We start from the raw sequence: 23,083 nt of genomic DNA, 5'->3' as shown, positions 1-23,083 counted from the left end.
GACAGGAAGATGGAAGGTCAAAACCATCAGCAGGATGGGTGGTGGGAGGATGTTAAGAGACTGAGTTGATGGATGGAGGATGAAGGTTATGAGTGACTTAAATGACAGATTGTATGACTATTGGTTGAAAAGGAGACTGACAGACTGAGTGCATGAGGGTGGAGGAACAATTAGAAAGACGGAGCGAAGTACTGGAAGTATCAATAGATGATGAGTTGAGTTGGGGAGGGATCATATGCACAATTAAACTATTATTGTTTTGACTACTTCATGAAAGTATTTCATGACAGACTTTTTTCTTAACATTTCTGAAAATGTTTACTTTAAAAAAAGAAATCAGATATAAATCACTATGTTATTACCTTTTTTTATTTTTCCACTGCAATGCAAATATCCATATGTTAGCTACTTAAACTGTATAAAACCACACAAAATTACATTTGTGAATATTTTAAATAATGAATCCATTTTTTGTGGGAAATGTTGTAAAGAGGGACTGAGCGGCTGAGCGAACAAAGCAGCTGTGGGCGGGTGAGTGGGCGGCTGGTTGAAGAGACGCAGAGTGGTAGATCCACTCAGCCTCTCATGCATCTCCTCCCTCTATCCTATCTCTAAAACCTATACATCAGACACCCACTCACCAACCTCCACATACATCTCTTTAACATCAATATATTATAACTATACTATCAATACTACTGCTACAGCTGATAACAACACAATAATAAAAAATCTTGCAAAAAACATTTTGCCACACGTCCAAATGTTTGCATTTTTTAAACATTGTAACGTTACTAGCTTTCATGATGGCCTGTATCTTGCTCCACACTTGTTGCATCTTGAGTCCTATAGCGATGTGGTTTTGTATTTGAAAACGTGTCTCATTCTAACACTCAGTTGCAGTGTGGACATATGGATCATTGCTATATCCACGGTTGGAAGATTACCAGGTAACAAAATGATGACGTGTTTAAACATACTGCAGCTTTAATTTGGGTTAGGAAAAGATTATTATACACAAAGGTTTAGTCACATTTGTTAGGAATGTTTAGCACTTGCCTGTTCGACAACACGTTCAAGCTGTTCTTTGAGAAGAAACCTATTTATGAGGATGTTTTTACCTTTTTCTATAAAAACGCTGGAAGAACGTGTGAAAACCTAGTGACACAGAGTGTTATATAAGCTGTAAAGGCCAGAAAAATTGTTTCATATAGTAGCAGAGACCTCTTCAGTCGAATGTAACTCCAAGCTTCAGCAGTTTTATGATTGACTCGAGATTGATTTAAAGTTGGACTGAAGAACAAAAAGAATACTGTGCCAAATGTATACTTTATATTCTTGTCTTACTGTTGTACAAATCACATATCGCTCACTAGAGAAAATAATGATATGGGATCAGTACAAGCAACACATCAATGTGCCTGAATTAGTGGCTTCCATAATAATTACAAACATGTTATATCTCTTATAATTTCTTCATATTTGTGTGAAGAAATAAGCATCTCCTGCTCATTTAAATGACAGTGAATGGGATATTAATGATTGACAGCTGACTGTCAGCAAGGCAGCTTCTCCAGTCTGTTGCAGAACTGGGAGCAGCCTCCAATGTTGGGAAGGAAGGCCAAAAAACAAAGAAAACACGAACTGGACTCAATGGAGAACAGAGACTGTAATAGGCGGGTCCAGACAAATCCAAATCAAATCACCCTTGACACTGAGGGAAGTCGAGATAATAGAAAACAGAGTGACCCAGACTAGGCTGGTTGTCAAAAAGAAATGTGGTAATGCAAAAATGTTTGCGACATGGAGTTGTACATCATCTATATTTGTTAACAGGCTCTCTATGGATCTGCTACTGATTTTAAACCTACACATATTTACCCCTAATGTCCCCTGAAAGCTTGAAGTGGAAGTGTCTGGAGAGGAGAGGACTGATGGATGGAGAGAGCAGAGGAAAAGGGAGCAGAGAGGTGGTGATGATGGAGAGGTGTGTGGGAGGGCCGATGTGTTGGGAGACAAAGGGCTGCGAGGATGAGAGGAGAGGATGAGTGAGGAGGACTCGTCTGAAGTGTTTACTCATGTAGATGCTGTAGCAGAGTGCCGGGGAGGAATATAAAAAGCCAGAGGATGGATGAGGTTTATTGGTGCTACAGAACTAATAGGCACAACTCATGGCTGTGTCATAGCTGATTTAGTGTTTGTGTGTACTCGTAGACATACTTGCTTTCTGATGTTTTACCCCAGATAGTTAAAAGCGAAAGAGACACGTATCTTTTATTTTTACAAATGTTTTTATTGAATTTATGCCTTTCAAACAATACAAATGTTTGGGAAGCCTTTCAGATTAAAGCTGTAACATTTAAAAAATGGTGTTTGCTGTGATCCAAGGATTTATACACTTTGCAGTTTGCAGTCAAGAACATTTTAGAGGGCTTTATTGTTAGGATGATTCAGATCTAGTACTCTTACTGGTGTGCATAATCAATGTGTGTGTGTGTTAGAGAGGGATTGATATCAAAGAGCAGCAGATCCATAGAGAGCCTATCCTTCTTGGCCTGTCAGCCACACAGATAATATTACCTTAGTTCAGGTTGAAATGGCAAAGATGATGTCATTTTTAAACATCGTCCTCGGCTCACTGGCTTCCCCGTATCATCTCTAACAGCAAATTGAAATCTTCAACATCATTACTCAAGCAACCTCTCACCTTTAGCACAGAAGAATGATCAGGCTAATGGTTACAATTATAATGTTCTCACTTGATGGTCTGTAAGGGATGAAAGTATCATACAAGATAATAGATAACTTTGAGGCTGGTTCTTGGGGAAATGTCTCTTTTGAATAATTATTGTAAAATAACCTGCTTTTCTAGGTGAAAGCTTTTAAATAAAAAAACTGAAAGAAATTATCTGTAGGTCAAGTTTGTATTATTAGAGGCCAGGAATTGCCTAACATATTCTAATTAACATTTGATCCTTAGCCAACAAAATGTAAGAACCAGGGTTTAACTATTTTATTAAATGGCAGCAAAAAATGCAACAATTGAAGGCATTATTTAAAAGGAGACAGTGTCCATAGTGGCTTCATGTATAATCAGGTTCCTCAGCAGTATGGAAATTGATTATTGCCCATATTGTGTATATATATATATAGGATTTTTCTATATTCATAATTTCTGATACTTGTGTGTTTTTCACAATGTGTGTGTGTCTAAGGCAATTTCTTTAAAATGTCTAAATTGTACAAACTTTTCTAGTCATAATAATGATAATATTGCATGCTTTTGCTGGTGCTCAAAGACAAAGTTATCAGCCTGAAATGCGACGGCACGTGGATTGAATTTAGATCCTGGGGTTTTCCCCTGTTAGCTCACTGAGATGTTTATTTCTGTGAGATTCCTCTCTCCACCTGAGACTTTCATCTAGGCCTCGGGCCGAGATGAAAAAGCAGGACCACCTTTCACACATCCAAGGGACCAACCTCTGGAGTTTCAGGGGTCCGCCGCGCTGTTCGTAGCTCCCCTGATTTTAATTAGCTCCTTCATCAGGGAACGTGGCGTCAGAATTGTTCCTTCGAGGGGTTTCAACTGAAGATTTTATTTTCCTGTGCCCCTACACACCTCTCACAGGATCATGCTGAATAATCGACAAGTTCAGAAGCGGGGACCCATAAGTTGTATGTGCGTTTGTGAGTTTTCACTTGGAAACCCACTCAATGATTGCCAGTCTGTGAATTATAAGATTATTTTGTAAGCTATTTAAGCATCTTAGACTTCTCCCTTTCACTGTTGGAGAAAGTATTGAGCAGGATTTGACGTCAGCCCCCGCCTGACTGCTGCACTGTGTCATTAGAGGCAATAGAAAGAGAGAGAGAGAGAGAGAGAGAGCTTTAGCATTAAGCCCAAACAGTATTCTCTCCATCTCCTCCTAATGCCTAATGTAAGGTAGCGTACTTAGCGGGTTAAAACCAGATTTGTGTGTGTGTGTGTGTGTGTGTGTGTGTGTGTGTGTGTGTGTGTGTGTGTGTGTGTGTGTGTGTGTGTGTGTGTGTGTGTGTGTGTGTGTGTGTGTGGTGTGTGTGTGTGTGTGTGTGTGTGTGTGTGTGTGTGTGTGTGTGTGTGTGTGTGTTGTGTGTTGTGTGTTGTGTGTGTGTGTGTGTGTGTGTGTGTGTGTGTGTGTGTGTGTGTGTGTGTGTGTGTGTGTGTGTGTGTGTGTGTGTGTGTGTGTGTGTGTGTGTTGGAGATTGAGGTAATTGATTTGGCTGGAGGCGGTATCTGAAGACAGACAGAGGCACATGAAAATAGTGATACAGAAACTGGGAGAGAAGTAGTGAGGGAGACCAAAAAACAGACGAGTGTAAAGCCAATAGATGGAGCCGAAGAAGTTGGATAAAGCTGCAAAAACTCAGACATCAAAAGAGATACAGATGCAGTAGAGGGACAAGTACAGGCCAGCCGATAAAGATCCTGAGATGTGGGTGTAGTTTTGTTTGTGTTAGCTCAACACTGACCTTGTATTAGATCTGCCTACATTGATGTTCTCGGTGCAGACGCCTGTTGAGCAGATGTCCCAATTGTTGCTCATTTCAACAACGTTTATTTCCACCCAAGACTCCAGCGCCCATCTGATCTGAGTCATAGTCGTCTGCACATATAGAGGAGCAGTGTGTAAAATGTAATTGTAGGCTCTACATTGTTAATCAAAAGAAAGTAGACATTGCATCCCTGCCGATCTCTATGTTTAAGGATTGGATGCATGCATGTACCTAAACTTTAGCTTTGATGTTCGATTAAATGTGGTGTTCGTGTCCAGGTCAGTCGGGGCATCGTGCGTGACAGATGTGTTTTAGCCACCTCCAGATTTCCTGTCGGCTCCACATGTGTTTTGCTTTTGAATACATGTTTTGATTTACCAGCCTGCACCAGAGTAGAAAGGGAATGTGCATTTTCTTCCAACGTTAATATGTATCTTATATGTATCTATCCCACTTTGGGATCAATAAAAAGTACATCTTATCTTATCTTATATCTTACATACTCAATATTGATTCAAAAGTGAATTCTGATTGTCATTTTTCTATTGGTTTTCTTTGTCTTGTTAAGTCTCTGAACTAGCTGTTTTGAAATGGAAGCCACATAATTGTAGCCGGCTTTGACGGAGTAATAATAGTTTGTGGTTGAAGCATAATATTTTAGCACGTAAAATCACTCCTCATTCTGAGGGTTCCTGGCTGTGTTGCTCCCTGCGATGAGTGGCAGAGACACCAGCTGCCAATGTTTTTATGTGAATAATTCAACAATTAATCAGAGGGATTTGTTGGAGCCTGACTATCTATCGTGCATTCAGGATCAGACATGGTACTTCGCATTTTTGGATGTTACTTTTGTCGCTGAATTGTTTTAAAGGTGTGTGTGTGTGGTGAGCTGTAGCCAAAAAGTATAAATCAACATTTTATACTCTTTTTTTTTTTCCGCCTTGTTGTTTATGATGGCCGTGGTCTACATGTGACCTCAGAACATGCCACACATGCCACATAGCAGGCCTGGACATGAACACATAAAAGCAGTAATGCATGCCTAGTTTGGATTTCAAAACATAAACATTAGCATACCTTGATTTTGTACTCTGATTGACACTCACTATGGTTCCAGAAGCTAAGCTATAGGGCTCCATTTTCCTTTTTAGAGGTCAATCAAAACAGATAAGTAATGACAATTGTGTGCATAGTTTACATTTTCACCCATAAAAATATATTTTATTCACTTATCATAAACATTGGAACACAATATTTAAGGATGAAGCCTCTGTTGTCTTTGCCCTGTGAATAATGCTAACTTGTAACTCTGTCTGCTGGATTCGGCCTCTCTATCACTCATCACCACTAATGGAAGGCAAGAGCTACAAGTGACACTCAACTTTCACTTTCACTTCCAACATGAAGCATCATTAATTGGAACACAGAAATGGCGTACTTGAAAATGATAAAATGTCGCAGTTTAAAGGTTTCCTTTGTCTACATTCTTTAAAAGGAATAAATGACAGCTTAAAGCACGGACCTGATGAGGAAGAGATAGCCAATAACATTTCTTTAAAATAAAACAAGGTGTTCTGGTGAATCATGCAACGTTTCTCGAAGCGTGGTGAAACATTTTCTCAAGAACAACAGTGTAGGACTTCAGGGTTAGAATAACAGAAGAGGAGGTTGGAGCTCTGAGAGACGTTGGGTTATGTTCTCGCTCAGGTAGAGGGGGGGGGGGGGGGCATCGTCCTGAGGCAGGGTGATATTTATCTGCATGTGAAAAGCTAAATATTGGCAGAATCTACTGTGTGCCACTCTACAGTACCATGAATCAGTAATACATTTTATTTAATCTCTTATTGGTGAAAGGGTGTGATGCAATTCAGTTTAAGTCTGAGAAGAAGGTGCTCATTACAAAGCATTTTATCTCTATCACCATAGTTACACTGGACCCAGAGAGGTTGATTCTCAATTTCAAATTGCATTTTTTATTTGATATGCGTTTTTCTTTTGGCCTTGCACATGTTCTGTGTGTACCTACTATGTTAGCCTAGTTAGATGTTTACAATTCTAACTAGTTCTCCTTTTGACACCTTAGGGTGCTGTCGTTATTTTTTACTGCTCTTTTTCAGCCATGCCTGCTGAGCGCTGCATAATGCAATTTAACATTTATGCTGCAGGCCCCTTTTGGGCTTTGCTAAGTTGATCTGTCATAAAGGAGATGATGGAAAATCTAAGTTACATTGGTTTCAGTAATAATTCCTAGTGGAAATGATTCAGGTGTAAGATTTGACCTGTTGTTAAGTTTTGTGGTGGCCTAGATTTAGCGAGCCAGATTATTGTATATTTGAGTTTCATACACACGCACACATACACACACGTTGGGTTTTTAGATACACTTCGCAGATCAATTTATTACCACCTCATTTCACAGCCCATTAATCTGTCAGTGGCTGTTTTCATATGAGGCTGTTTAAGGGTATATTCACTCGAGGCTATTGGTGTTCTTTACAGTCACACTGTTCCTCCCATATGCATGGGTAGTAGGAAAGGAAGTCTATCAAATCAAATCAAATCAAAGTTTATTTATAAAGCACATTTAAAAGCGATTTTTGGTCGGGCCAAAGTGCTGTACATGTAATAAATACTACAATCACATAAAAACACATTACTACAATCACAATAAAAGACAATAAATTACAACAGATATATAAAAAACACAGGGAAAAGTCAGGAGTCGTGCTCCACTCTGACTAAAAGGCCAGGGAGAAGAAGTGTGTTTTAAGAGTAGATTTAAAAACCCCTAGGGTCTGGGCCGACCTCACATGGAGGGGCAGAGTGTTCCAGAGCCTAGGGCCAGCTGCTGCGAAGGCTCGGTGCCCTCGGGTTTTGAGCCTGGTCTTGGGCACTATCAGCAGCAGCTGGTCAGCAGACCTTAAAGCTCTTGTTGGGGTGTAGCGCTGGAGCAGTTCAGTTATATAGGCCGGAGCCAGCCCATTTAGTGCTTTAAAAACAAATAAAAGGAGTTTAAAATCAATTGGGAACCGAACTGGAAGCCAGTGCAGTGAGGCCAGAATTCTATTGGGAATTCAAACCAAGTTCTACATGACATAAAATATGAAAGACCTCTTCTCTACACAGTAGACACAGTAGGCTTTTCTCGTTTTAATGGCAAAAAAAACTAAACACTGAAACTACTGACGGCCAGACAGCTGACAATTTCAATTTCAGGGAAGGGAGTAATATCTGGAAGGATAAAAAGAAAAAAAAACATGATACTCTCATTCATTTGAGGGGACCTCTGAGGAGTAGTTTTTTATTTGCAATGCATGGACATTTCCAATAGTATTTAAGCATTCATAAATCATATTTTTTCTCTGACACACTTTTTTTAAATGATTAGTTTGTGTATATGTGTGTGTCACAGTGCATTCCCCCTGCATAGTGGCTCCCTATTGGCTTTCAAGCTAATGTGTTGTCTTTCTCTCTGTGTATCTGTCTGTCTGTCTGTCATTATGACTGTCTGTGACTTTGTTCGTTTGTGCCTTTTATCCCTTATTTTTTCTGTCACTTTGCCACTTTCGGCCTGTCATTCATTTTCTTTGCTTTTGATGTGAGTTGTTTTTTGCATGTCTTTTGACTGTGTGTTCTGCGATCTCCACAAACTGCTTTCTGCCTGTTTCTGAATGTCTGCTTTAAATGTATGTTTGTGTTGTGCTTGTCTCTCACATGTCCCTGTCCTCATATGTCTGTGTATGTCATTCTATGTGTGCATCCTGGTCTTTGTCTGTCTTTTCGCCTCGTCCCTGTCTCCATAATGTCCCCTCCTCCAGCCTTTGTGACTTTGCTGAACGGGGGCCAGGCTCAGGATGCCATCCGCTCCCTCCACCACAGCACTGTCCGGGGGCGCCTGATCAATGTCACGCTGCAGCCCACCGACTCCATGCTCTGCCTCACCAACCTGCCCCACACCTTCACCGCCCAGCAGCTGGAGGAGATGGTGCGCGCCTATGGGAACATTGAGCGCTCCTTCCTGGTGTACAGCCTGCTGACGGGCCACTCCAAAGGATATGGGTTTGTTGAATACATGAAGAAGGATTCCGCTTCACGGGCCCGCTCGGAGCTGCTGGGCCGACCGATAGTACGTTAAAGTTGGTTGTTAAAATAAGCACTTCATGTTTGATGTTGTTGTTATTTTTTATATAAGACTGAAAAAATGTGTAATGAAGGGATCCTGTTGCTTTGGATGCTTTCTGATGAGTACAAGAGGAATTTCAGTTTGCTGTGTCAAATCATGGCAAATTGTACTTTGATTGATTACATTATAGCCTATGTTTATCTTTTTAACCTTACCTTATTATCGAAGTGATAACTTCATGAAAGTTGAACACAAAAATTGTCTGTGTCGAGAAATGCTGATCGAAAAACATCTCTTTATTCATAAATAAGAGCAGTTAATTGTATCGTTAATGAAGACTGACCTTGCATGTGTGATCAGGAAAGTAAAAAAAACATTCTAGATGGAAGTTTTCATCTTAAGGGCTGACAACCTTTATATCAGCTCTGTAAAGGAAGAGAGGATGGCAGTATACAAAAAAGTACCAACATATTAATTCATATTTGTTACAATGGATGCTGAATTTACAGTGAGTACAGTGTGGGAGTCTGAAGGTACTTTAGGGTCTTAGCAAAATGTAATGCTGCTCTCTGATGGTGCAGGAGGATCGCTCATTGATGGTGCAGTGGATGGACGTCAACCAGCTGGGCCAAGAGGAGAACCTCCACTCCAGGTGTCTGTGTATCAACCGGCTGCCGCTGGACCTGTGTGACTCTGAGGAACTCACCCAGCTCTTCTCAAAAACATACAAACCTGTCTTCTGTCAAGTGAGTGTCTGTACTTCTTTCAATTACACATTTACATTGTCCAGATAGTAATTTATTCTCAGAATTTCATATAAAATAAAAATTATACAGATTCACGATAACTTGTATGCGCAAAACACATCTGCAAAATGATATATCCAAGAGAGTATGGCTCATTGAGCATGCCTCTGCTGTGAAACCAAGATTTGAGATAAAGGTTGCCATATTCTGCTTTTTATTTTCTAAGCAGAAGCTCTAAAAGAAAATATTTTTTCCTTGATTCTATCGCACAAGCTCCAACGAGAATCACAGTAAAATGGCTAACGCTCTCACATTGAAATTGTTACCTCCTACCCCGAACATGTTTATCAATTGAACACTTCCAGGTGGGAGGTGCTGATCCAGGGAGCAGCATCACTATTGGCCATTCTCGCATTATCACCAGGCAACTGTTTCCATGGTGAGGTGTGGCTGCTGTGACACCAGCCCCACCCTTAAACTCCCTCCCTCCCACTCTGCTCTGTTTCCGCTCAGCTGTGTTATACACCACCCTGCCCCATCACATCCACTCCCACATTGCCATTTAGACATTACTCAATGTGTATCACTCATCGCTGCATTTCCAGTTTTAGCTCCACCCCTCTGCCCCTCTCCCACACAGAAATCAATACACCCACATCGTCCTGCTCCCATGATGCTTTGTGGGTGTTTAGCTCATGTTGCTTCACTGTTGCAGTGCCAGCAGGCTTTGACCTATGGTTCAGCGTGTTTCATGTACAGTACAGTATGTGCTTGTGTGTGTGACTGCACTGCATCTATGCACTAGAAATACGTCAGGCATGAAGCTCTTGAAACCCTGTAAACCAATGAAAAGGAAGCAGAAACAACATATACAGGGAAATGAAAACAAAGATGGTAGCGTTCAAACGTTTATTTTACTAACCCACCTGTGTGGGAGAGTATTGCAAAGCCATTTTAACTATTTTGACATACTGTGCATTCAATTGAAGCACAGTATGTCCAAGTTTGTCAGATATCAGGTGTAATACTAAATGAGGATACACTTGAATTCAGTGCAAGAAAACACAAGCATTGAGTGAAAAGCGTAACTCCAGCTGTGCTTAATGGGGCACACCTAGCTATTGTTATACCCCTTTCACACCAACGGTGTTTCAGGGCCGGTTCGGTGCTGGTGCTTGAAAAGCACCGGGGTTTCCTGTTCACACCGCAGCGGAGCAGCGTCATAGCTCCGGAATCCGGTTCGTTTCGAGCACCAAAAGTTGTCCGTCTAGAAGCAAGAACCGCATACGTCACGCTTACGTCGGAGGGGGGCGAGATTAACCTGAGCTAACACTTAAGGCGAGTACGGCAAATAAAAGTTGTAACAAGCAGTAGTGCTGAGCAAAGTGACTAGAACGCAACCACACACTTGTTAAAAAAAACACACTTTATAAAGTCAGGCAACACTAACCAGGCTTCGTGTGATTCTGTTTATTTGTACCTTACTTTGACCATCCGTTCGCTGTTATTGATCATTGTGGAGAGCAGGCAGACGTTTTGTTTGTTATTATAGCAGCTATCGGATGGAATCAATACATGGGCTGCACAGGTTGTCATGTCCGACTATCACAAGTAGAATCATAATGAAAAATACGTCGGTAAAAAGTGCCTGTAGAAAACTGCTTAGCAAATAGTCAGTTTAGCTTCGGTTGCTATGCTAACATCACCCATGTTATACCAGAGAAACTTTCATAACAGCGTTGTGATGCCAAACAGCGTCAATTCAGACTGACACCAAACAGCGTCAATTCAGACTGACACACATTCACTTAAGGGGAACTGGGGATATGTATCAGCTGCTTGTGTGACAGTCAGACAGTGAATACTTTAGAGCCGTGTGAGCTAACCCGGAGCTAACGGGAGAATACACTCGTGGAAGAGCAGCCGGCCAGCACTGCAGCGGTCGGTAAATGCCGCTGAAACACATTAATAAACAATGAACCACGGCACTCTGGAGAAAAGTATAAGGTTGGAGAAGTCGTTATTTAATTTAATCTGGCTTCGTATGATTAAAAGCAACGCAGTCCCCGGCCCGTTGTTATTGTGAGGTGAGCTCCGGCGTTGGGGAGAAACTCAGCGACGTAAACTGTGACGTCATGACGCAGCAGCGGCAGCACCAGTCGGGCTCTGAGCGGTGTGAAAAGAGCCGGCGCTAAACCGAAGAACCGGTTCTGAACCAGAAAAGCTCTAGCACGGAGCTTGAACCGGAGTTGCGTTGGTGTGAAAGGGGCATTAGTGTAGTCTATTGATCTATTTGGGCATTCCTCCCAAAGGTGCTGATCATGTAATCGCAACATTCAATGAATTGTTGACATGCAAACCTGTTAAATATATGATGTTTACTTGTTTGCTGTCCTTGTTGTAAATCAAAGCTTCATCTTACTGCCGTCAGCTGCAGTCTGTCTTACATAAACCTTCTTCCTCCTCTGTTCACATATGTAAAGCCCAGTCCTCTTGTTACCTTTCCTTGGTGCAGAGTGCACTTAACTTGTGGCCTTGGCCCTGAGCACTATAATTCTGCTACCCACAAAAGGGCCCTCCAAGCGGCAATTTGGCTTAAGTCATCCAGGAGAGGTAGAGGGAGGAGAAGGTTAGGTCAACTATATTAGAGGGAAGGACGGCAGGATGGAGACAGTAAGGACGGATGGAAAGGAGGGGGTGCGGTGCTGAGATTGCCTGGTCTATTAGAAAGAGGTTGGAGTGATGGAGGTGAGCGCTGACAGTGTCAGGCAAGGGGACGGAGGCAGACGGACAGCTGAAGTGAAATGTTAAGAGAGGTAGACTGTCAGTCACCGGGGCAAGTCTGTTGGCATATTTTTCAAATGTAATCATAAAAGCTAAAACTCATATTAACTGGGAGACAAAAAGAACCAAATGTGTCAGTCCTAGTCAAACTAATGTTTGTGCAACTAGAAGGCAAGTTGGAAAATGTTCTGATTATCAATTTTTTCAGTCAGACCTAATTTGTTTTCCCTTATGTGTTAATGACTTAAGAACAGGTTGCAAAAAGTGATGCTTGAATACTCTTTCTAAATTCCTTTATTTTCTTTAAAAAAAATGAATCAGATTGGAGAATACGTTTTTTATTTTTTATTAATAAGGTTTGGCTAGTGAATAATTGTTTTCAGAATCTTTTGACAAATTAGGTGATTGCTGTTGTTATAACTATCTTGGCCACAAGAAGTGGCCAAGATAGTTATAACAACACGCTATGTATTAAAATCAGACTTAAATCAGGTGAGCCATAAGTTTTAAAGATGTGACAGCTATTTAACAGAACTTGCTGGAAGGCAATATGTACCATGTGTTTAAACTGCATGGAGAAACTTAAAGAAACCTGGAAGAATACACAAATGCTTTTTGTTTACCACAGTTGAAAATAAAGGCTGGCATTTTTTGGCTCCTCATCTCCTCTTCAGTCATAAACACAGGAGATAAAATATTTTGGATTAAACTTAGAACATATATTACCACTCACATGCCTCTGAGTGCTTCCATAAATCTGTTTTAAAGGATGTACAAGTAGATGTCTTAACAGAGTTATGGAGGATAGATTGATGTTACCTACGGAGTACGGATGAAGACAGGTTTATGAAACAATACGTCCGCTCATTTAATGGCAGAGTGAGCAGACAGTTACTCTTGTCTTGCTCTATAAAGTTGTCATGTCTTAGTACAATGATATAAAGTACCCATGCTTCAGATGACATCCCTCCAAACAGGGGTTTAAATAGTGCTAAAATGTTTATTTTGCTCCTGTAAGTATTTTTTATTTAATTGAGGACAGTATGCAATTCTGACTATGCAATCTTAAATGAATCAAAGTTTTTTTAAATTGCTGTTCTTAAAGCTGATCCAGGAGTTAAAGCAGTACCATGAGATGCTTTGTTTGGGAAGAAAAAATTACAATAAGCAACAGGAAGTAGAACAGCCATCATGTCCAGCTACTGGTGATATGTTAACCTGTTAAGCCCGAGAGCCCCCGGTAGAGGGGGCTGCAGGTTTTTTTTTCACGAAACTGTGTCTCAGGGCTTCTTAATATTTAAAAACCTATTAATGTGTCATACCAGATTAACAGGAAGAAACTCAGCTAACTGACAATATGAACCATTTTTACCAAAACAAAACACAAGTCTCATAAGAAGCGTCTAAATGACCCCTGAGCAAAGAAATGCTAACGCCCTTAGCACAGAACTCAAGGTAAAAATACCCTCATTACTTATCGTAACTGCACATACAAGATATCAGATTAAAGCTGAGATTCCACAGATTATATAGGTATATTATCATCACTGAGCGATCAGAACTCGCGACAGGGGAAGCAAACACAGACATCACAAGGTTAATCCAATGTGTCTGTCACTTTGAAAATGTTTTGATAATCCATAATTCCATTTTTATGTAAAAATCGGAGATTTTATATTAGCTGCTAATGGTAGCCACCAGAGTGTATCGCAGCTTCCGGTTCTGGGGCATTCTGGCTGCGCAGCACTCATTCAGCAATGGGTAATGTTTAGATGGATTTTAGGAACTTCCCCTCGATTCTATTGGCTCTAACAGTTAAAAAAAGGTGTCAATCATCAAAATTGAACGAGGGGGCCCAGAGATATGGAAAATACACCCAAATGACCCCAGAAGTGTTTTTTTTTTTTTCTAAATCTCTCTAAAAAGGTAAAATGTCACTTGTTTTGCATCAATCTTGATACAGGGTACTTATTATATGTTATAGTTTGGATTCCTAAAGCTTTTAGTCTACTATCCCATCATTCAAGGGTGGTTTTCACTATAAGTAATGTTTTCTTTTTGGACGGACACTATAATTTACATTTTTTTACTATGTTCAATCTGAATTTACTTTAAAATAAAAACATCTATATTGATTCTGACACTTCTACATCCAACTCACAGGTTTATCATTACTTTGAGAAAAAAGATTATTAATTTAACCCTTTTAGAAGGGAAGTTATAGTCATTTGTTCTGGGAATGTCATTTTCGAGCCTGAGACCTGAAAAACAGGCTCAGGGCTTAATAATATACTGCTGAAAATTGGCCATGTAATAGTGTTTTATTTGTCAGATAGTTTATAGATGTTTTATCTTCACGGTCAACTGTATATTTTCTACTCTCTAATACCGGTGTATTTCTATTTAGAGATGTTTGTATTTTATAATTGTTTATTTCTACTCTTTAATTTCTAATTAGGTGCAATGCCTTGTTTGTTTTATACTGCTGCAACGAAAAATGTTCCAATTTGGGATCATATCTTATGTTAACGTTGACGAGCACAGTCATAAAGCATTACATTAGCTGAAAGACAAAGATATCAACTAAATCAAAAATATTTTCCTCAAAACAAAGTGAAACAAAATATATTTTGCATGAATTGAGGATAAATTCTGGATAAATGTTTATATAGGCGGACTATGACAAAAACGAGAAAAACAAATCATAAAATAGGAATGAATGGATGGATATACAGAATTAAAAGATTGATAAACCCAGTATATGTAATAAACCATATTTTGCGGTTGCATTTTTTGAAGGAACAATAATTTGTTTTTATTACGAAGAAAAACATGTTCATCATAATCATTAGCACTCATCATTTCACAGCTAATTAAAGTATTTTCAAGTCCAATCTTGAAATGCTTGACACACTTATTGTTCCTCTTGGTGGAACTTGGTTTAATCACCTCTTACGCCGCATACAAATAATGAAAAACCCGAAACAAACAATTGTTATTTGGTGTATTTCAACTTCAATTTAGTAGAAGTGTTTTTATGTGAGATCACCAATCTTAATACTTATTATTTCTTAATTATTTGATGTAGAGTCTTCCACTTCTAAATTATAATTGTATTAAATGATGGTCTCCCACTCAGTTTCTCCCATGTTCCCACACATACTCTGCTTCACTCGTTCTCTTTATCATAATCTTTACAGTTAAACTCTTCACTGTGACAGGTCATGTACCTGACTTCACAGACAGCTGTGACAGGGCTGTCGTGACCTCATCACCCGATTCAGACAGCTGATGTAGCAGTTTAAACTCACTCAGACACACACACACACACACACACACACACACACACACACACACATACACATACACATACACATACACATACACATACACATACACACACACACACAAACTTAGCCCTGAAGGGGGCTTAGTCAGCATCTCTTGGCTGTGGACCACGACTTGAGGTCAAGAGCTGTCACACACACTGATAGCTCAGACAGACTTACGTATATATATGCATTTAGGAAAATACAGTTTATCTATATTTTTATATGTCTTTATCTTTGGAACAGTCAATACCTGCAAAACCGCCTGCAGTATTTGTATTCTTTATTCATCCAAATCTTGTTGACATTTTTCACTTTAGTGAAATGTCCTCACTTGTATTTTCTTCAAACCAATATACTTGCAATATACTAAGGTATCTCAGACAATGATCTCTTATAATAGTATAATAATATAATAATAATACTGTGTGTTTGGATGCAGAAACAAATACAGTTGGCCCCAACAAATCAAGTGACTGATTTAGGTATTTAACTGTGGGACCTACCATCGTAACTTCTGTGTCTGTTTGAATCTTCACTGATTAGATCAGATTTTAGAGTTTGGTCCTTACTTAGTTTTATAATCATTACAAATGTTTTCTGTAATGGACCTCGCTTCTGCATTAACTCCAACAACATAAAACAAGATTGTCTTGTTACAGTATTCAGGTTTTTCTGACTGCAAACTGCCAGAAACGATGGGTTTAGGAGTTTATGTTTCTGGGACATGCTATTATACTGTACAAGGAGAAAATGGGTCCGTCATCTACTTTGAATTATGCCATAATTCAAGTGCTACTGCACTTGACTTGACTCATTTGGCAGAGCTTTGTGATTATGTTGTCAAAATTCAGGATGACAAAGTAATGTTTCTTTAACCGTCAAAAGAGTATGATACAATTAAATACAACAGCAGCAACAAGCTGCATACAGTATGTAACTTTGCATGCACTGTACATGATATCCCTCCTGCTCCCCTATAAAATGCATACAGTTAAGTACAGTTGGCTATTTAAAAGCAGCATAAATCAGATAATATGAAGAAGCATAATCATTTGTAATCACTGTAATCATGGTTGGGGTCCCAGGACTTCAAATGGGTCAGGTTGGGTTCAGATTAATTTCTTTAAGGGTAACGGGCTACAGGTCTGAAACCTGTGCAGGACTCTGGTTTAGATGATCTGTATATGCATCATGACAGGAAATGTAATGAAATGAAAATCTTCATTCTGTTAATTAGACTGATGAAGGTTAATTACACTTTGCCGGAATTTCCCCTGGGCCAATCTTCTTTAGATTTACATCAAGGATAATTTACAAGATAAGTGATGAAGTACCAAATTAACAATGATTACTCTTTTCTAAATCATACCTTGAGGAAAAATGCATTTATTTGAATTTTATGAGGATACAAATACACACAAAGAGAGAACAAAAGGCAGCTGTATATAGAAGGCTACAGTACATAGTACACATATGATTTACATAATTGTTTGTGCAGATCTTAGTAATGATTGAATATATTATTTAGTGTGAGTGCAGCTGGAGAAAAAGAGAGAGCCTCACTCAGTCTTCACATCATTATTCACACATGCACATATGTTGATGATACCATTTGCACACAATCAGTTTGATACTGTAAAACTCACAGTTTACCCACTTTCTTCACTCGTCAGTCACGTAATCAATCACTCTTGTTTTTTCCTCACCATCTTCTCCTCACTCCCACGCTCTCTCCCTCCTCCATCCATCCGTCGATCTCAAGTGGTAGAGTGGTTCATGTTATTTCCATACAGTTTGCTTAATGTATGCTGATGATAATAGCCTATCGACCTACTCCTCCATACATACATACATTTTCCTCCCTCCATCCATCCTCTGTTCAGACCGGAGGGAGCTGCAGACCAATGAGAGGAGGGGTGGGGGCGGGGAGTGGAGGGCCACTTGATTGAGTGCTGATGGTAACAGTCATCAGCATTCATAGAAAAATAACTTTGTTTCCCGCTGATTTGTAACATGTCCATTTTTTACATTAAAATCATTGATATGATTGTATTGCAAGGAAGTTTAATTGCAATCACAAATCCTCTGAAACTTGAGTGGGCCTATTTTGTAAATGATAATGTTACTTAACTTAAAAATCAGTGGTACTAGTTACTCAGATGTGAATATTTGATGGTGTTCTCTGTTTTCTATGGTACTAAATTGAATATTATTGACTTGGTTGGTCAAAACATGCTATGTAAGACATTATGTAATATTTATGTATGTAAATCTAAGACATCTTCTACAACATAAAAAAGCCACATTTATACTATCTATACTGATCAATAGTATCAATAATAAAATATGCTAGTATTATTGCTAGTTGTATGCTATATTTATAAATTGTCCACATGGAATACACAGTGAGGGAAAAGACTTAAAAACATTAAGGCAGCAAAATGATATTTTAATGCGAACAAAAAAATTAGATTGGCCAAGTTACCTATCTACATATCCTCTGAATAATTCATAAGTCATCATTTACTTCAATGGTAATTTACAAAAAAAACATATATAGGTATTACATAAATAAATGCTTAAACAGACTCAAAAGTGGATATATAATTTGAAAGGTAAGATGAATCAATTTGTTCAGTATTTTAATAGAATTTGGCCACTACCAGCAGTGGGTCAAGTGGTGTGCTTTTTTGACCATAAGCCATTAGCTCTTAGCTTTTGTCATTATCCACCATCATCCATCTGCTATTAGCTATTAGCCTGCCTGCATTATTTAGCTGCTCCTCACACACTGGAAATGACTGAACCTTCTTGACAGAAAAGTCTATCGTGTTCGGGAGAAATGTTACTGGTCAGCAGTCTTTAGTGCCCTGAGGGATCTGTTGTATTGACCTTAAGTAACCATAAGGCAACTATGGTAACTTTTCCCATTAACTTTCCATGTTGTTCTCAAAATGTGGCCATGACAGGGGTAGCAGCATTTTATAATCATTTGCTGCTTTAACAAACATATAGAACCTTGTAAAGTGTGTGGTCCCTGAAGCATTTTGGGAAAAGCAAGACAAGGATGTAACTCTTACATCATGCCTTTTCATTTTTTTGTCTTTCCCAACTTTTTTGACAAAAGGAGCTGAGACAAGCTTTTTCCTCCCCACCACAACACAGTTATCTGTCTGTTACTCACACACACACACACACACACACACACACACACACACACACACACACACACACACACACACACACACACACACACACACACACACACACACACACACACACACACACACACACACACACACACACACACACACACACACACACACACACACACACACACACACACACACACACACACACACACACACACACACACACACGCACGCACACAAAACAGTTGAACTGTATTTACAGCCCAGCACTTTGTTCCGCACTACCAATATTTCACTCACTCCAGGGTTTAATAAACAACAATATGTTACCACAAAGACAAACATAAAAGGAACATACACAAACATAAAAGCACACATAATTTAAAGCTGCTCGCACACACAGTAAATGTGCAAACACACACACACACACACACACGCGCGCGCACACACGCACACAAAACAGTTGAACTGTATTTACAGCCCAGCACTTTGTTCCGCACTACCAATATTTCACTCACTCCAGGGTTTAATAAACAACAATATGTTACCACAAAGACAAACATAAAAGGAACATACACAGACATAAAAGCACACATAATTTAAAGCTGCTCGCACACACAGTAAATGTGCAAACACACACAATCACACTTAATATAAATCCAATATCGCTGTGACAAATGGCCTCCAGAGCACAATAAGAAAATCAGCTCGAACCAGCCTTAAGCTAACAATCCCAGCAGACATGTACGGTGACAAAAGCTTCACATTATAGACACACACACACACACACACACACACACACACACACACACACACACACACACACAAAACAGTTGAACTGTGTGCATTTTGTAAGTCCTTGTTGGTGTGTTTGTATGAACTATGTAATGCATATATTCGCCTAATGTCTAAACAGTGATTTAGCATGAGCTCGCAACAATGGACTTGTAGCTTGTTTTGCAGTCTCACGCTGCTGACACACTTTTACATCACCATGGTAACCTCAGCTGCAGAGATAGCCTACTCTGGCAGAGATTGTTCTGGATTAATAGTCTGACGATCCCTAAATCGGGTCATGTACTTGTTTCCAGGCATTTTACCTTTTTTGGTCAGGAAAAAGGAGGGCTTCTTTTGAGCAGCATGCAGCTTACATTAGTTTATAAGAAATATCTCTGAGTTCATTTTGATTTTGCATAATGAAGAGATACCCAACCATAAAACCCTCACTTTATTAAAACAGCTCTTAACAAAAATGCTTTTTTTGTATTCTTGCAGATGACTGATGAAGTTTGAAAGGACACAATGGGCGGTAGATATTAGGTTTTAGTGTCGGTTAATCAGAAGTGAAGTCTTTTGTCAAGATTAAACAATGATACAAGAAGAAATCCATTAGAGAAGAGGCAGATTTACAGTGGCTCGAGTGGTTCATGTTGTGTTTTGGCACAGTTTTTGTTTCTTTAATGCTGGCACCAAAGATGACACCATATATTTTTTTATATATCTGTTGTAATTTATTGTCTTTTATTGTGATTGTAGTAATGTGTTTTTATTACATGTACAGCACTTTGGCTCGACCAAAAATCGCTTTAAATGTGCTTTATAAATAAAACTTGATTTGATTTTGATTTGATTTGACCATTCAAGAGGCATTGCTGTATGCATCTACAGTGGTGAAAGGTTTCATTTGGCTCACTTGTTCCTGAAAATGAACATCTCCAGTGAGGCACTTCAGATAATTTATTCATCCATTTTCTGTTCCTGCTTATTCAGAGTCACATTGGGCAGTTTGTCACAGCACACATAAACACATTTACATTCACCCAAGTGCAGATTACCCTAGATCACTTGCATGTTCTTGGCCTATGGGAGGTGACTAAAAGCAAAGCAGACAAGATATCACAGAGATGGTTGGCTTATTAAAACCCATAAGTCAGAGGAAAGGAAACACATTGGTAAAAATAATGAAAACAATCACACTGCAGATTTCGCAGAGGTAAAAAAAAACAGTCTACTGTAGGTTTAATTACAGTTTTCTTTGTTCATAGTTGCTGCATAAGTATTAATAATCTTATTGGTTAAATAAAAAAATCAATAAGGGACCTTTTTTGTTGTTGGCCCAAAGCAGATAATGACTACAGCACATTGTGTGTATACTGAATGTGAGTGTGAGAGGTTGAGTCAATACTAAATTATTATAATGAGCTAAGATTTCTGAATTTGAAAACTCCCCCCCCCCCCCCCCCCCCAGCCCTGATCTAGTACAATGTTTTGTATATCTTGCAGCTCGCTCAGGATGAGGGCAGCCCCGTCCGAGGCTTTGGTGTGGTGGAGTACGAGAGCGCGGAGCAGGCAGAGGCCGTGCTGATAGAGATGGACCGAACTCTGGTGGGAGGACAGGAGGTCCGGCTGTCCCTCTGCAGCCCCGGCACCACAGGGAGAAGCACCCTGGCTGCACTCATCGCCGCCCAGGGTATGGTGAGTATTGATGCACTCAGCTTTTTATTTTATTTTGGAAAACATTGATTTCCTCCATAGAAACATTTCCCTCAATACTCTTTATCACCAAAACATTGGATTTTTCAGGCATATAAACACATGAGCAGACAAAATATCTCTTCACTTTTTTAAAAGTTCCTAGTAATTTGCTTTTTACTAGCCTTAGATTGATTGATGGAAATAAGAAGACATGCTGATTGTGATCTAGCGCCAACTGGTTTTTACACATACATCGTTTGGATTTACAAATAGAAGATATTCATATACAGTATCCATAAGGACACATTTTTATAGTGGTCATCAACCAGTCACAAAAAGTAGTTGACTAATTGAGATATCATATTCTTTTCACCAAATAACAGTGATCGACACTCATCAAAAGGTCTGTAATAAAACCATTAAAGGAAAAGACCCTCTTGGCTCTTAGAGGCCGTTTACAGATGAGCCAGGATCAGATTGGACAGAACCACGCAGGCTTGTGTGAGCTGGAGATATTGTTGGCCTGAAGTAAAAGCACATTAGCTGACTACAGGCTGACTAGCTGACTTATCTGTTAAAACTCTGGTACACATGTAAGGTCTGGCTGAAATCATTTTTGTCATTTTTGTATCCCTCCTACGCTGTTCTGTGGCAGCAGAGAGGCACTGACGTGATAATTATAGTTCTATAGACTGATTGGGCTCTTCCACCGTCTCCTGCTGCCTAAAATACAACAAGTCTCGGCACAGTTTGACACTCAAACACACAGTCATTGAAATAAATGCAGCAAAATTGCACAGGATGTAAATACAAGTGATCAGTTCTGGAAAATGATCTGTAGGTGTTACTCTTCATGAGTACATTTTGATTAAAGCAAACATTTCACCTTTTTGCAATCAAAATCAATTGCAGATGAGTGTGATAAATGGTACATGATATAAAAAACTGTTCGCCAAGTCATTTGTATAAACTCAATATATAAAATGATTAAAACAAATATTTAAGATTACATTTTCTTGAGGGTAAAAGATGTAAAAACATTATGAAAGCAGGGTCTTGTTGTCACTGTGTTTTATCAGTACAGTAAATACATTATGATATCATTACGATCCATTTTCCTATTTTCTTTCATCTTCACATGGAGTCCAGTAAAATATCATGATCAAAATGAATAATGGCACTCATTCACCATCTAAAGGTGGCTATAGGCACAAATTACCTTTTCACATGAAATCCAGCTTTATGTTTTATTATGGGTTACATACTGTATAGGGCCAATACAGCTTACTCTCATGTGGGGATAACATGTAATATTACACTTATTCAACCTATAGAGGGCTACCATTAGAAGTCATCAGTTGTTGCTTTAAAAGACCCAAACTGCTGACGATAAATTTGACACAGTGGTTCGAACCAGTGTGCGAAAATGTGTTCATTCTTAATCTCAAATTGCTACACTACCATCATCCTGCAGTATTCTCTGTGATTTTATCCCCGACTGTTGCAGAGCAAGAATTATAAGTCGCCGCTTAAATAGGTTGTGCCCTTGAGATGAATGTGTTGAAAATTGCAGGTTGAAAAGCAGAGAAGGTAGCGGTCACAGAGTGCGATTGCAACAAAGATAATAATGAAATATTGTATAAGCAGAGGAAAACAAGGCTGATTTGAAGAGGGAAAGAGACATTCAGAGACGAAAGGATTGGTTAAGAAAGAGACCAGAAAAGGGAAGCAAGAGAAAGAGAGACAGAATAGGTTTGAGAGGACTGCAAGGTTACATTCGTACCCCCAGGCTCCTTTTAGGATTATTGCAGCGAATGTGAGCAGCTGGTAAAGGAAACATCAGACCTTCAGAAAGAGATCAAGACCTACTCCTGGCTACAGTTCTCCTCTGAGGCGATTTTCCAGTCAGTGAATGCGAGTGTGAATGCTGAGGACCAG

The 23,083-nt window shown here is 39.3% G+C and overlaps 1 protein-coding gene across 2 annotated transcripts in view; it reads left to right on the top strand.

Annotated features, from left to right (window-relative positions):
• raver2 (ribonucleoprotein, PTB-binding 2) overlaps positions 1 to 23,083 on the top strand; it is a 70,370-nt gene that overhangs the window by 26,412 nt on the left and 20,875 nt on the right. The window contains exons 3-5 of one of the 2 annotated variants that reach the window (XM_034146236.1): positions 8,352 to 8,659; positions 9,238 to 9,402; positions 20,954 to 21,145. In XM_034146236.1, coding sequence (XP_034002127.1) covers positions 8,352 to 8,659; positions 9,238 to 9,402; positions 20,954 to 21,145 — 665 coding nt within the window. The remainder of the gene's footprint in view (positions 1 to 8,351; positions 8,660 to 9,237; positions 9,403 to 20,953; positions 21,146 to 23,083) is intronic. The other variant, XM_034146235.1, reaches the window with a different exon arrangement.

This window comes from Trematomus bernacchii, unplaced genomic scaffold, assembly GCF_902827165.1.
Source record: "Trematomus bernacchii unplaced genomic scaffold, fTreBer1.1, whole genome shotgun sequence".
Lineage (NCBI taxonomy): Eukaryota > Metazoa > Chordata > Actinopteri > Perciformes > Nototheniidae > Trematomus > Trematomus bernacchii.
Note: the sequence above shows the minus strand (reverse complement) of the source record. Positions and strands in the feature narration are given on the sequence as shown.